The sequence below is a fragment of the Falco naumanni genome, chromosome 4 (genome assembly GCF_017639655.2).
Source record: "Falco naumanni isolate bFalNau1 chromosome 4, bFalNau1.pat, whole genome shotgun sequence".
In the NCBI taxonomy this organism is placed as follows: Eukaryota; Metazoa; Chordata; class Aves; order Falconiformes; family Falconidae; genus Falco; species Falco naumanni.
The window spans coordinates 62,825,396-62,839,046 of NC_054057.1; the positions used below are offsets into that span (position 1 = coordinate 62,825,396).

The 13,651-nt window shown below is 54.7% G+C and overlaps 1 protein-coding gene across 2 annotated transcripts in view; it reads left to right on the forward strand.

The window, feature by feature from the left end:
- AGAP3 (ArfGAP with GTPase domain, ankyrin repeat and PH domain 3) overlaps window positions 1-13,651 on the forward strand; it is a 148,072-nt gene that overhangs the window by 121,250 nt on the left and 13,171 nt on the right. For both annotated transcript variants that reach the window (XM_040590530.1, XM_040590528.1), the window contains exons 12-13: window positions 4,921-5,094; window positions 9,547-9,708. In XM_040590530.1, the coding sequence (XP_040446464.1) occupies window positions 4,921-5,094; window positions 9,547-9,708 (336 nt within the window). The remainder of the gene's footprint in view (window positions 1-4,920; window positions 5,095-9,546; window positions 9,709-13,651) is intronic.

The window sequence follows — 13,651 nt, forward strand, 5'->3', positions numbered from 1 at the left end:
CATCTGACCATCCTCCCGTTGGCTGTATTTTGGTGTTGAATAAATCCAGCAAGAGACAGCCCTTCCTTTGAGTTGTCGCCAGGCAGGGTCTGAGGGTGTGCAGACACTTTGGTGTTGCAGGAAGATGAGCCTTTGGGATCCTGTCCCCTTTCTCAGGTTGAAATGGCAGTGTTCCTGGCTTCACGACATCAAACACAGCAAAGGGATTAGCCCAGGCCCATAATCACTGGTATCTGTCCTGTGTCTGTTGGCACACAGAGTGTAGCCATCTGTGCCACTGAGGCAGTCTCTGTCCCGGGCCCTGGCCAGCCTGCAGACACTCAGTGACTTGTACATCCAGGCGCTTGCTCAGAAATGGGTGTCGAAAGCTGGTGGTAGGAAGTAGTGCTGATGTGTCATGGCTTGGTTTCTCCAGTGCTGGTCAGGTTCTTGCATGTTGAAGGAGGAGAAAGAACTGTTCTTTTCCTCAGTGAAGCTGTAAAGAATGTAAGTATTTCTGTTACTCCTATTAAAAAAATGTATGTGCTTTGCTTAGCAGATCCATACACTTTGTACTGCTATTACTGGCAGTTGACAGTAGTTCAGGACTGCTGTCTGTGGGGAGCTGGGCGAATGGGATCAATAGGAATGGAAAGTCACCTTTGTCTTCTGTACCTGTTCCACCTTGAATTTTTTTCAAGGTGATGGGTTGTGCGAGGATCCAGGTGACGTATCACACCAGCTTTGTGCAGCAAGTGTGCGTGTTTCCCAGTTATGGAAGACATACTTCATCTTGCACATGTGGGATCACACTCAGCTTTCCAGCCTTGGTGGTGGTGTGGTTTGGTGATACTTGCAGAATTCCTTTTCCTCTGGTGTTCCCAGCCTAGTGCAGACATTCTTGTCACTGAGCTGCAATCCAGATCCTGTAGACAGCAGTACATACTTTCCAGGACTTTCTGAATCAGGCCCCTTAGTTCCAGAGTACATCCTTGCATTTTGTACTAAAAGATTTTGTTGTGGTTTTGTTAGCTCACTTTTCAAAAGCATCTAGTCCTGCATGATGTCTTCATTGCCAAAATACTGGCAGTGCTTCCAGCTTAATGTCACCAGGAAATCTCACCAGAACCTGTGTATTATTTTGCCAAATTGCTGTTGAAAATGCTAAATTTATCCAAAGATTTGTCCAAGAATCCTGAAGTGACTCTGCAAATGCTTTCCTTCCCAGCCGATGGTACCCTTTTTTGTTAACTCACCTGAGTTATCCAGTTCCCTGTGCATCTGCACCTTACTGAAGACTTTCCCGTTTGCTTTGATCTGAGTGTTTTACTGAAGTGGCCAGGCTGCCTCACTTCACACTTAGAAAAATGATGGTCTGTTTTTCGGTGATTCTCCATTTACTGCCATGTTATCAGTTAGGCTTTACTTTAAAAGGCATCACAAAGCCTTGCCTGCTGGTGAGTAGACACTATCATGTCTGTGTGAACTGCTTTTTTGGGGGTTTTGAGGAAGTAGTGGTTGGGAGAGCTTTGCTTGAGGGGCTGTAAGGCAGAGTCAGGGAGAGTTCAGTTCCTGGACGCTTTGGCTCAAAGAGGCAATTAGTATTTTACATATAGCCTTTTATTCACCTTTCACTTTGCTTGCCTCATTTAAAGGGAACATATCCAGCAACTGCCGGTGGTGCCACTCCCAAAGGGATGCAATTCCTGAGAGCTTGAGCCTTGCTGGGGCCACCTTGCAGGTCCCTGAGACAAGGTGGAGTGGCGCAGCCGAGAGGTCGGTGAGCCAGGGGCTGTGAGGACATTGCAACTGGGTGACTCCAGGCAGCTGGTGTAAAGTGCAGGGAGCTCCTGGAGAGGCTGCAGAGGCTGATAGAAGCTGTTCCTGGAACTCGTGGCAGCACCCTTTCATTTCAAAATGAAATTTGCAAATTGGCACCGCTTCACGGCATGTGCTGCTGGCAAGGCAGGCGTCAGATTCGAGGGGCTCATGCTGGGCAGTGCTGCAGGGTCGGGTGTTGCTGTGGGTGTGCAGCGTGGGCTCTGAGCATGTGTCAGCGGCTTTCCCAAGTGTGTCTTCTTCTGCACACACTTGGTGTCTTGCAGGCCCGGCGTGACGCCGCAGCTGTGGCCACCTGCCCAGGCAGCACAGCGTACTCCCAGAGCAGGCGGCAGCAGAGCTGAGCAGGGCTGCGGGGCAGTCTCTCGAGGCACCTGGGGCTGCTGTTCGGCGAGTCTGACCGCAGCAGCCTTCCTTTCCTGCTGCCTTTCCTGCAGCCAGCACTCGTTCCTCTGCTCAGCCTCACCCACCACACAGAACCAATGAGATCCATCATGGAGGACAGGTCTGGTGGGTGCCTTGGACACAGCAAAATTGCAGGTCCCTGGCCCTGGTCAGGGCTGGGGTGCTTGGGGTCCTCAGAGGAGTAATGGAGGGGCACATGCCAGCAGGCTGGGGCTTACAGCCTGGCTGGGGTGGGGGTGCAAGGGGCAAACTGGGGCTCTGCAGGGCTTTCCCCTCTGCTGGAAGCTTCTTCCCCGCTCTCCGCGCTCCTCCTGTTTGCCTCCCTCCCCTCCATGGCTGTGGCAATAGACACTGGCTGCGTGCACAGCCTGGGCTGGGGCCGGCAGGCACTGCCTGAGCTCTGGGCACAGCCCGTCCTGTCCCATCCCATCCTGACCTGTCCCGTCCTGTCCCGTCCCATCCCACCCTGTCCTGTCCTGTCCCAGCCCAGCAGCATGGTCCCCAGGGCCCAGCACTTCCCAGCCCCGGGAGAGCAGCGTTGTCCCTGCTCCAGTGGCAGCAGGCTCCCTCCCACGAGGAGGCGAGAGGAGATGGATGCGGCAGTCGGGAGCTGAGCGCCAGCTAATTACCCTTCCGAGTGTGTCTTGTAAATTAAGGGCTAATTAGAGGCAAAGTCAGTGTCACGGTTTTACACGTGTTTCTGTGGTGCTGAACAAGGGGAGGGAGGGGGAGCGCTGCAGCCGGGCTGGAGGCAGTCGAGCCAGTGGCGCTGCTGCTCCTGCCCCACGGGCAGGGGCTGTGGCAGCTCAGGCCGCCCGGCGAGCTCTGCCTCAGAACCGCCGCGCAGGCAGGATCGGCAGGCAGGGCTTGCAGATCGTCCCTCTGCAGTGCAGCAGAGAAGGGGGATTTTTGGTCCAGGGTGGGTGCACGGAGGAGGGTGGGAGGCACCTGCCGCGCTGGCAGTGAGCAATGGGTGCTGGTGGATGGCTGATGGCCCACGTCACCCCTCCCTTCAGCACACGCCTTGGGTCCACCTTTTGCAGGGGGGGATTTGGGCTTCTTGAGCTGTGGTTCCAGGCACTCTGCAGCCTCAGGCAGTGCTCGGGTACCAGTGACAATCAAATCACATTTCTTAGGTTTTCATGGAAACAGCAGGGACAGAAACATGACTTGATGAACAAAATCTGGGGCTCCACATGGGATTTTGTGGGGCTTTGCCCTTGGTGGAGGATGGCTGAGCACTGGAATAGATTGCCCAGAAAGGCTGTGCGGTCCCGGTCCCCCTCCTTGGAGATATTCAAAAAGCATCCTGACGCAGCCCGGCTGCGGGTGGCCCCACTTGAGCACAGGTTGGGCAGGACAGTCTCCCGAGGTCCTGGCCAGCCTCAGCTGTGCTGGAATTCTGTGAGAGCAAAATGAGGCTGGTTTTACACAAGCGAAGACACAGGTGAGCTGTTGTGGCTTTAGCAAATCCATCTGGGACCTACTCTGCAAATTTCCATCTGCTCTCCAGCCTGCTTCTGTGAAAGGATCCCTCTTAAGCACCAGTCCCATGAAACAAGTTGCTTGGTTTCTCTTAGCCTGGCTCCTTGCATGGTCGTGGGGTGGTCAGCTCTGGCAGGCTGGAGCAAGCAGAGGGGTCAGGATGTGGGTGCCCGTCTCATCAGCCAGGCACGCTGCAGCTGGAGCCATTCAGTGGGCCATGCCATCTTCTGTGGCCAGAAGGGCTGGTGTGAGAGTCCCAGCCCAGCATCTGTGCCTCTGGGTGTGGAAGGAGGAAACACAGCTTCAGAGCAGGGACAGGGACCCTTTGCTCAGCCCTGAGCTCCCCAGAGCTCTTGCTCTACGGAGACTGGAGCTGAATGCCCTAAGGGAGGCGCAGGAACGTGCTTGCAGTGGGCAGGTGTAGGGCAGTCCCTCTAGGGCAGCAGCATCCTCCTTGGCAGGTTGCCTGCAGCCTTGCTCCCTGTCAGAACTGTACTGTTTACTAGTCTGGAAATTTTGGATATCCTTGTAATCCGGAAACACTTGACCCATTTTGAATCACTGGGTGATCGTGTCTTCTGTGATAGCCTCTGGTCCCCAAAACACTGCTTTCTTGGGGGTTCAGGCTCCTGGGCTCAGCTCCAGGGGTTTCCAGCTATTGGGAAGAGGCATTTACACCCACGATGTCCACCTTACAGATGTCTGTTCCCCTGCTTGTCACTTTGACATCCTCCATGTGATTTCCCGTTCATTCCTAGTGCCGGCAGCATGGTTGTATTTCTTGCTAGGGACATGCAAGGAGTCAAGTTAAGGAGTAAGGATAAGCATGCTGGCTATGGGGTGGGTGCATGTTTGTCCAGGTGCCTGAGGCTATAGTTAAAATTGTGAGCAGACTGTGAACTCCAGCTGCAAAATCTGGCTGGAGGGGGAAGCTGTGTGCCAGGATGGCTAGCTACTCATCCCAGGGTGCGGCGCTGAAATCCGTCAAGCTGGGTGTCCTCTGAGAAATGGTGTGTGCTGGACAATGCTGTTTTCTCAGCACCTTTGGGGGGTCATGTGCTGGCACCCCTTGGGAGAGGAGAACCAAAGAGAGCCTGTGCTCATGCAGGGCCCCCCAGGAGCATGTCGCATTGGGTACTGCACAGCTTTTCCTTCTTCCATCATGCTTCAGAGCAGCAGTTGGTTCACGCTCAATTCATGCCTCTCTTCCAGGTGCTCCTCACTCGACCAGCAGTACCTCCCTGCACTCAGAGCGCTCCATCAGCGGCATCAACCTTGTGGGCTTCAGCTCCAAGCCAGATGGCATGCACCAGCGCTCCTACTCCATCTCCAGCGCAGACCAGTGGAATGAGGCCGTGGCTATCCCCGGCAGCTGCCCCAACCCTTGTAAGTAGCACTTCTGACCATGCTCCCCTCACCTGCAGCGGCGGGGTGGGGTGGGGGGCTTACTTTGGTGATGGGGGCAGTTGTGAGCTCTGCCCTGTGGCTGCAAGCCCAGAGTTTGCTCGTGGGTGTCAGACACAGCCTTTGCGGCCTCGTTGGGACTGTCCACCTTGTTGAGGGTCAGCCAGCAGCGTCCACCCTGGGGGGGAGAAGCTCTCCTGCCAGGCACAGTAAAGCTTCCCTCCAGCCAAGGGATGCTGCTCTGCGGCAGGACCGGTCTGACCACAGACTCCTCTGCCTGCCCCACTCGACTCACCATGCGAGGGGCAACCATCGCTTTCCCTCATCTCTGCTCCTTGTCAGCACCCCCAGCTCCCAGGTTTCAGGGCAGTTGAACGAATAAGAGTAATTCCTGTCTCTGGAGCACACACTGAATGCAGCCCGCCCCCTCCCCCCACGCTCACTCGCTCTCTGTGATGTTTCAGGACAGTTGAGTGAATTAAAATAATTCATACATTTCCCAACGTAGCCACTTTGCCGAATTGGAAAATAAATGCTTTTGTGCTGCATTCATCACTCCTTCGTTCCTGGCTCTGCCGCCGCACTAAAAAAGCAGTTAAATGCACATCAAGAGTGGAGGAGCCATTTCCATGCCTGCTCGCCCCTTGTAGTTCTCATTAGCGCGGCAGCCGCCCCCCCGCTCGGTCCCAGGGGCTTTCGCAGTTTAAAGAGAGCCTCTTTATGATCATTACCGGAGTCCGACTGTGCGGGCGCCATTTGCAGCTGAGGAGGCTCCTCATTTGTAACTGTGAAAAACTATCAATTTCAGCGCGCCTGATGCAGCGGCTCCATCATTGGCCCCATCAGCTCCCTGCTGGAAGCGAATTAATCAGACTGTTACTGCTGATGGGGCAGCGCAGGCGACGGGAGCGGAAGGGCGCAGCTCTGAGCATTAATGTGCCAGCAGCCCCCCCTCCCCTCGCCTCGGACACGGGGTGCAGCAGGGCAGCCTCTGCTCCTCCAGCACCGGAGGAAGCGGGATGCGAGGGGGGGACCAACACGTCACGCACCGCATCGGACAGGGGCGCATCTGCTGGGACACTGTAGGGCAGGTCCCCCATGCCGGGAGAGGGGTACCCCCACTGCTGAGAGCACCTCGCCCTGCCCTGGGGAGCCGTGCACACCGGCAGCAGGAGCCTTCCGTGCCGCAATGCCAAGTGTGCCCCTGTGCGCGCGGCAGCAGGGTCTGCAGACCCTGGTGCAGCCAAGAAGACGCAGGTGAGTTTTGTGGTGCAGCCCTTCCGGACAGCAGCTGCTGCCTGGATGGCCTTGTGCCCAGGAGCCATTGTGGCAGGGCTTGTCCTCCTCCCAGCAGCGCCGCGGCAGAGCGTGGGGCCTGGCGTGGCTGTGCAGTGCGTTTTGCCTGCCCTGGCTCTGGCCCGAGTGTCACAGGAGAGCAGCTGGCCTCTGCTCCCTGGCCACCCCAAAGCAATCTGCCTCTTTCGTGCAAAGTAACATGAAGGCCGACACAAACGGCTGCTGAGATGGTGCTGCTCTCCCTGCGATGTGGAGGGGTGAGGTGTTTGGCTCACATGTCTCAAGTACCGATGGCTGCTCATCTGCTCCTGGGTCCCGCCACACTATGCTGGACCCCAAGCCCTGCGGGTCGGTCCTGCTTGGCCCTGCCCTGTGTTAGTGGTCCGCAGATGCGTACTGGGCCAGCTGTGCTGACGGGCCTGTAGCCTGCGAGGGGCAACCAGCTCGGCTGTTCGGGGACCTGCTGGAGCAGCCTCCGTCTGTCCCCCAGCTCACAGCTCGCAGTGCTGTCACCGCTGCGCTGGCAGGGACAACAGCGATTTTGTACCTCCCAGCATCTGTCCCCTGCCCACAGGACCACTCAGGACGGCAGGCAGCCCCCTGGGTTCCTGGCACTGCTGGCTGGAGCAGCCCTGGGCTGCGCACGTGCCAGGCGGGCGGCTCGGTGGGCTGCGTACCTGCCCAGCCAGCAGCCAGCAGAACAAGTGCGTTCTTAGCGTCACAAAGCTTTTGGGGGGGCAGGCAGGGCTTCCTGTGCGTGCCAAGCTGAGCCGCCTGTCCCTCTTCTGCCACGGGGCTGAGCTACGGCAGAGCAGGCGTGCCTTGCGACCGGGCCCGGCAATGCCACTGTGCCGCGCAGCCCAGGTCTGAGCGCACCACTGAGCTTCCAGCTCGAAATGGTGGGCAGGGTGAGGAGCCCCGCAGGCTGCCGTCCCGGTGCCAGGGGATGGGCTGACTTCTCCAGTTGTGCCCAGGAAAGCACATGTAAGAGGGGTGGGACAGGCTGTACAGATCATGTAAACATACACCAGCACATTTTGTGTTTGTTCGTTACGGGAAGACCCCCCAGCCGTGGTGACCCAGGGGCTGCCCGTAAGGCCAGCTGGTTCAGAGGGAGGAGCCAGGAGGTCCCACAGGTGCCTGCAGAAGGGTGAGATGGGGACCTGGAAGTCCCCGAGTGGGTCAGAGAAGCTCACTTCTGGCCTGCTGGGGAAAAAGGGAGAGCAAGCAACACCTGGTCTTTTAGAGGAGCATGTTTCATGTTCTGCCCCCGTCCCTTTGCAGTCCCATCCCCATCCCACTGGAGGCCCTGGAGGTCTCCAGCTCTGTGGCTCTGGCTGCTGGGCAGTAAGAAGAGCAGGGACATGGACAGCCTGTGCTCTGTGGAGCAGGAGGTGTCAGGCTCACCACCAGCACGTTGGCAGGAGCTGCAGAAATGCACGAACCCTCACACTGAGCCTGGAAGGGGACAGGATGCCAGCAGTGCCTGGTTTGACCCGGGGGGCAGCCTGGTGAGCAGGTGGGCAGCAGAGGTAGGCTGCAGGCACCACGTGTAGCCTCCGATGAGAAAGTTCAGGTCCCCTGTGACATCTAAGACTGGGAGATGAAGGTGCCTCACACCTGCTCTAAATGTAGTCCTGTTGAACAGTATCAGTAATTTATATTTATAAAACTGGAGTCTGATTTTATTAGATTTATCTCTCTTAATTGTCAAGGGTGAGTTATTTCCCTGTGGATAAATAGCAGCAGAAACACCCTACTAGTGTGTGTCAAACGTAGTAGAAACCAGAGATGGAAGAGCTTTGATGCTGGCTCCTCTCCCAGCCTTGCGAGGACACCAGCTACATGCCAGACCTCTGCATGGGGTAGTCCCTGGCTCCTGCCGGTAGGCCTCTGTCCCGGTGTTGGATGCTGGTTTTGCCACAGAGAGACAGAGCGAGCCCCAGAGAGCCAGGCTGACCAAACGAGGCTGAAATGGGAGGCTGGAGCCTGAGAAGGGTTTGCCAAGTCCCCACTGCTGGAGGATGCTGCCCTTGTTACACACCGTGATTACTTCCTCAATTTCAGGTGTCATAAAGCATGGAAATCAGAGGTTAGGACTTGGTGGGAGACACTGGGTCATTGCAAAGTGGATGGCAAGCTGCCCGGGATGGAAGCAGGCTGGGAGAGGAGCTGCCATACATGCCCGGTGGGTGGGTGGACACTAGAGAGGCAGGAGTGTATTTCGGAGAGGGTTAACAGTGCAGCGAGGGCTCCTGCGCCTCGTTGCCTTCCCCGGAGTCTGCATTTTTATGCTGATTGGAAGCCTGCGCTGTGTGTGCTGCTGAAATTGAATGTCAGGCTTTTGATTTTGTTGCTGGTCTCTAATGAAATTTGACATTTAATGGTGAGTGCAAGCGGCAGCGTGTGTGTGTGTGATCGGAGCTTGATTAGCGCGCTCTAATTGACAGTAATTAGGCAGCTCCCTGATTGTTTCTAATTCTGCTATTAATTGTAAGGAACAGTATGATTGAGGATAAATTTGGTGCGTTGCTGCTGGGGATGCAGCTTCTTCAGCTCCGTATCGGAAGCCTATTGAGACCATCATGCTTAGGTTCCTAAGTGTGGCAGCCCCAGTCACCTCATCTGGTAGAGCAGTGCCGTGGGGTATCGATGTTTCTGCAGCAGCTCTTCAGATCCTGGGACCTGGATCTGCTCCTGGGGGGGCCAGCAGCACCTCCTGGGACTGTCCCTTCCCCAAATGCATGCCCTGCCCTGTGAGGACACTGCCACTGAGCAGTACACATGGGGATGTGTGCTGAGGGATTGGTATGTCAGGCTGCCCCCAGTGATGCCGCTGTGCTCACCCTGGCTACGTAGATGCCAGCGCTGTCTCTGTGTGATCATCCTGAAGGAATTCCAGTGCAGAGTGTGTCCAGCCTGACCCTGCTCAAAGAGCCTGCCAGCCCTGAGCTGGAGTGTGGGTGCTGGAGCTGCCCCATGCAATGGGACTGAGCACGGGTGCTGTCCTGTCTCATAGGGCTGTGCATCTTGAGCCAGGTGGAGCACCAGGGCTGTCTCCAGGACATTTGGTTGTCTCTAGAAAGAGCAGCCTGTCACTGTCTTGCTGTACATTACTTTCTTTATCTTTGTTCCCAGCTAATGGTACTGCAGATTCTCTCAGCTCCAGCCCAAACATTTCCAGTGCTGCCAGCCCGAAGCTGGAGCCACCTCCATCACCACATGCGAACAGGAAGAAGCATCGCAGGAAAAAGAGCACAGGGACTACTCGGCCTGACGGCCCCAGCACAGCAGCAGAAGGTAGGAAAGGTCTTCTGCTTGGGGGAGCTCTGCCGGCTCAGAGGGCACCCAGGAGTCCTGCCAGGGCTTGTCGGGGACCTGGGGCTTAGAGCACTCCTCCTCTGAGCTGGCTGTGCTTGGGCAGAAAGGAGCAACCAGCCCCTCTTGATCTGCCCTTGATTTCTCACCTGCAGCAGAAGCAGGACTGCCATCATGCCTGTGACTGCACATACTGTTAGTGGTAATTACTAACTGTATTAGCAGACCTGAGAGCACACCACATAGTTAAGGCATGCTTAACTATACTTAAGGTGTGCAGACACTTTCTTCCACAAGAAATAACCTATTTCACTCGGCTTGTAAATTGGCCAAACATTCATCATTTAAAAGACCTATGCTGGCCGTCTGCCTCAAGCTGAGGGTCTCTTGGAAAAGTTTATCCATCTACTTCAGGGAACCAGTTGGAGACGTATACATTGCTTTGCTTGTGCTGAAAGTACTGGTGGTTTTTCTGTTGAGAAATTTTGGTGTCTGCGGTTTTTGAAGAGGAACCCAAAGCTTGGCAGGGAGCCTGCAAGACACAGGAAGGTGTATTTTGCTGTGAAAACCCATCCGGTTTTGTCCAGGTAGAGATGAGCTTGGCAACCACATTCTCCAAAGCCTGCATCTATGGTTAGCCAAATCACAGGTCAGCCTGTAGACCAGCAGCCCAGGTTTCCTGTGGCAGAACAACTCTTCTTAAGTTCCCTCTCTTGGAAACACTGGGGTGATGATCTGCATGGGAATTCAGCAGTTCTGTTGTTCAGTCTTTTCTGTTGTAGTTAACTTCATCTGAAAACCACGGAGTTTAGGAAAGACTTGCCCTTTGCAGTGGTTGACTCGGGCGTCTTGAGCATCAGTTGAGTCTATCATAATCACTGGATGTCTCATGAAAAGCAAGAAGTATTATCTGTATTTACAATTTGTTAAACAACTGATGTGTTCTTAGCTATGGGTATATGTTGACTTTTCAGACATGTTACTGCCCTTCCCCACACCGGCTCTTGGTTTGTAGTTCTCTCAGTCCAGTGTTTTGGCAAAAAGAGAGACATGTATTCTTTATGTCTTGTAAAAGCAGGATACAAAAGAGCAGAATGACTTTGTACTTACCCGTGAGACTAAGAAAGCGCATGCTAAAGTACTGTGCCCCATCCTGTAAATAATACTCCAAGAGGGCATGGAAATATTGGACAGAGTTGTAAAGAAGGTCCCAAAACTGACTTGGGTCTGGTGAATGTATTTGTGATGTGGACATTGAGGTATTCAGCTTACCAGAATAAAGACTGGGAGGCAAAGGACTGATGTTTTCAGCACTTATAGAGAAAAGTCTGGTCCTGCAAGGCTACGCAGCGTTAGCTGACAGGGATGTGAGAAGGTGCAGAGGCTGGGATCTCAAGTTACACAAAATTGAATACAATTTCTTAGTGGAAAAGGTAATTAAATGTGGAAACACTTTTATGAAGCAGTAATGTGGACTAACCACTGCTCAAAGTCTTAAAATTAAGTTAGTTACTTTTCCACAAGATGTGTGTGATCTGGCCCCTGGCAGAATTCCCTGCCCTCTGCATCTGGGTGGGCAGGTTGATGGTTGTCATCCTCCTCCTCAGATGCCCAGTCCATGAATCTTTGAGACATCCCAGTTTTTGTGTCATTTCATAGGGAGGTTTTTTCAGTTGCATATTCACCTTTGCTGTCCTTCCCTGTTTGGCAGTATCCTTGGAAGGTGGAATGACTGAGACAGCACATAGTGATGATGTGATACCACGTGATGTGTACGAGGGCAACAGAATATTTTCTGTTATTCCCTGCCCTGGTCCTTGACCATGGTGGTGCGTGGGGCAGAGGTCTTGTGCTATCTGCAGTGATACCCAGGCCTGTCTTGGCTTGATACAGTTAATTTAGAGCCCTGTCAGGTGTTGGAGTAATGTAATTTTTTCCTACAGTGTGCATTACTTTGCATTTATCAACACAGAACTTCATTTGCCAGTGAAGTGTCAGTTACCAAACTTCATTTGTCACTGCACAGACCTTGCACACACGTTGCTTCTGCTGCTGCCAGAAGCCTCTGGCACCAGAACCGGGAGCAGGAAACATACCTCCCCAGTGACCTGCAGTACTGCCGCTGCTGGGACAAGTGGCAGCCGGCTGCTTAGTCCGCACCAGTGCAGTGGTGGGAAGGGAGCAGTGAGGACACCATGTGAGGGGTTAGCAGAGCACAGCGGAGGCGGGAGGGGCACCGCAGAGCAGAAGGGGCACCTGTGATCTGAAGTCACCAGAGCAATCCGGCCTAACACAGCCTTTCCAGGTCCCTGTGTCCTCCTCCAGTCGGTGAATGAGTGCAGTATCCACTGGCCCAGCGCTGTCATTAGGCAGAGATGGCAAGAACCTGCTGCTCCCAGGTTCTGGCTGGGTCAGAGCAGTCCCGTGCAGTGTCCCCCACATGGGTTATTGCATGGTGGGTTTTCTGGCTTTTTGGTCGGCTTTTCAAAAACTTAATTTGTATTATTTTTTTATACAATATACTGTATTAGAAAACTGATCTGATGGCAAAATTTGGCTTCCAAAGGCTGGGTCAGTTCTGTCATCCTCACGGGTTACCTTGCATCAGCATCTCCTGGGCAGGCCAGGCTGTGCGTGCTGCAGGTGCAGAGGGGGCTGTGGGCAGCATCCGTGCCAGTGGCACCCTGCTCCGTGTCCACAGGAGTCAGCCACTGCTGCCGTGCGCAGGCAGCACACACTTCAAGGTTTACAGCTTGGTCCTGCTGAGCCAGCCTGATGTTTCAGTGGCAAACAGCTGTATACTCCATTTTGGGGAGAGGAGGACATCTCTGTTCAGGAGGGGTCCTTGTACCCCCCTGTGCTCAATACAGATTGCAGAGCTGCCTATCACACGCTCCTTTTCAGGCAGACAATCCCCTCACCTGCCGTACGTCTGATTGGCACTGGGTCTCCCTGCTCATGGTACCCTCTCTGAGCGATGCATTTTGTCTCTCTCCTGCTCCCAGCAGCAGGGCTGCTCCCGAGAGCTGACGCAGCTCAGCACCGTGATGGGTCACCAGGAGCAGGCAGGCAGCCCAGGGCAGATGCAGAGGAGTGACTGTGGGACTGATGTTTGGGTTGTCTCCATTCTAGACACTCTGGGTGAGCACGAGACTGGAGTCACACCCAGGTCACTGTCCTGCATGGCAGCCTGCTTTAGAAGTGGAAACTGGCAGCAAGCAAATAAGAGATAATGAGCCTCTATGCAAGGTCCCATCCTGATGTCTTGATGGTCAGCTATTGGTTCCAGCTGTGAACCTGGGGCTGAGCGCTGCTCCACATCAGGAACATGACTGATGACTTATGTTATGGCCTGGTGTCCATACGTATGTCTGATTCTTCCTTGAATCTTTTTTAGCTGCTTTTGAACGGTTACAGTATTTTTTTTTCGTAACAGGATAATCGGAGCTTTTTGCTTTCACATAGTCAGCAAGGTGAAAGTGTAAAAATCCCTGTGCAGAGAGCAGGGCTGCCATGCTCTGTGGTAGAGCTGCCATCCCTCATGGTGCTCATCCCGCATAGGAGGGCACACCGGCCTGGGAGCAGGACAGCTGTGCTCCCCATTGGCTCATGCCAGCCTTGCCAGTTTGGGGGGTGTCGCTGCTGGGAGCCCCCAAAGCAGCAGCTTGGGTGGGCCAGGCACAGGCAAGGTGTCAGGCTCAGCCCTCGGTCACAGCCTCTCCCAGGCAGGAGCAGCAACAGCAGCAGGGGAGTGCGGAGGAACGTGGGCTGCAGCCAGGCTGCCTTCCCATGCACCCAGCCCCATGCCTACGTGTGCAGGGCATGAGCATCTCAGGTTAGCATCCTGGGAAAGTTGGTGAGGTCTGGGGATAAATTGCCATCAGTTTATCTCATTTAGGAGGTAATCAGAGCCAGGGACGTGCAG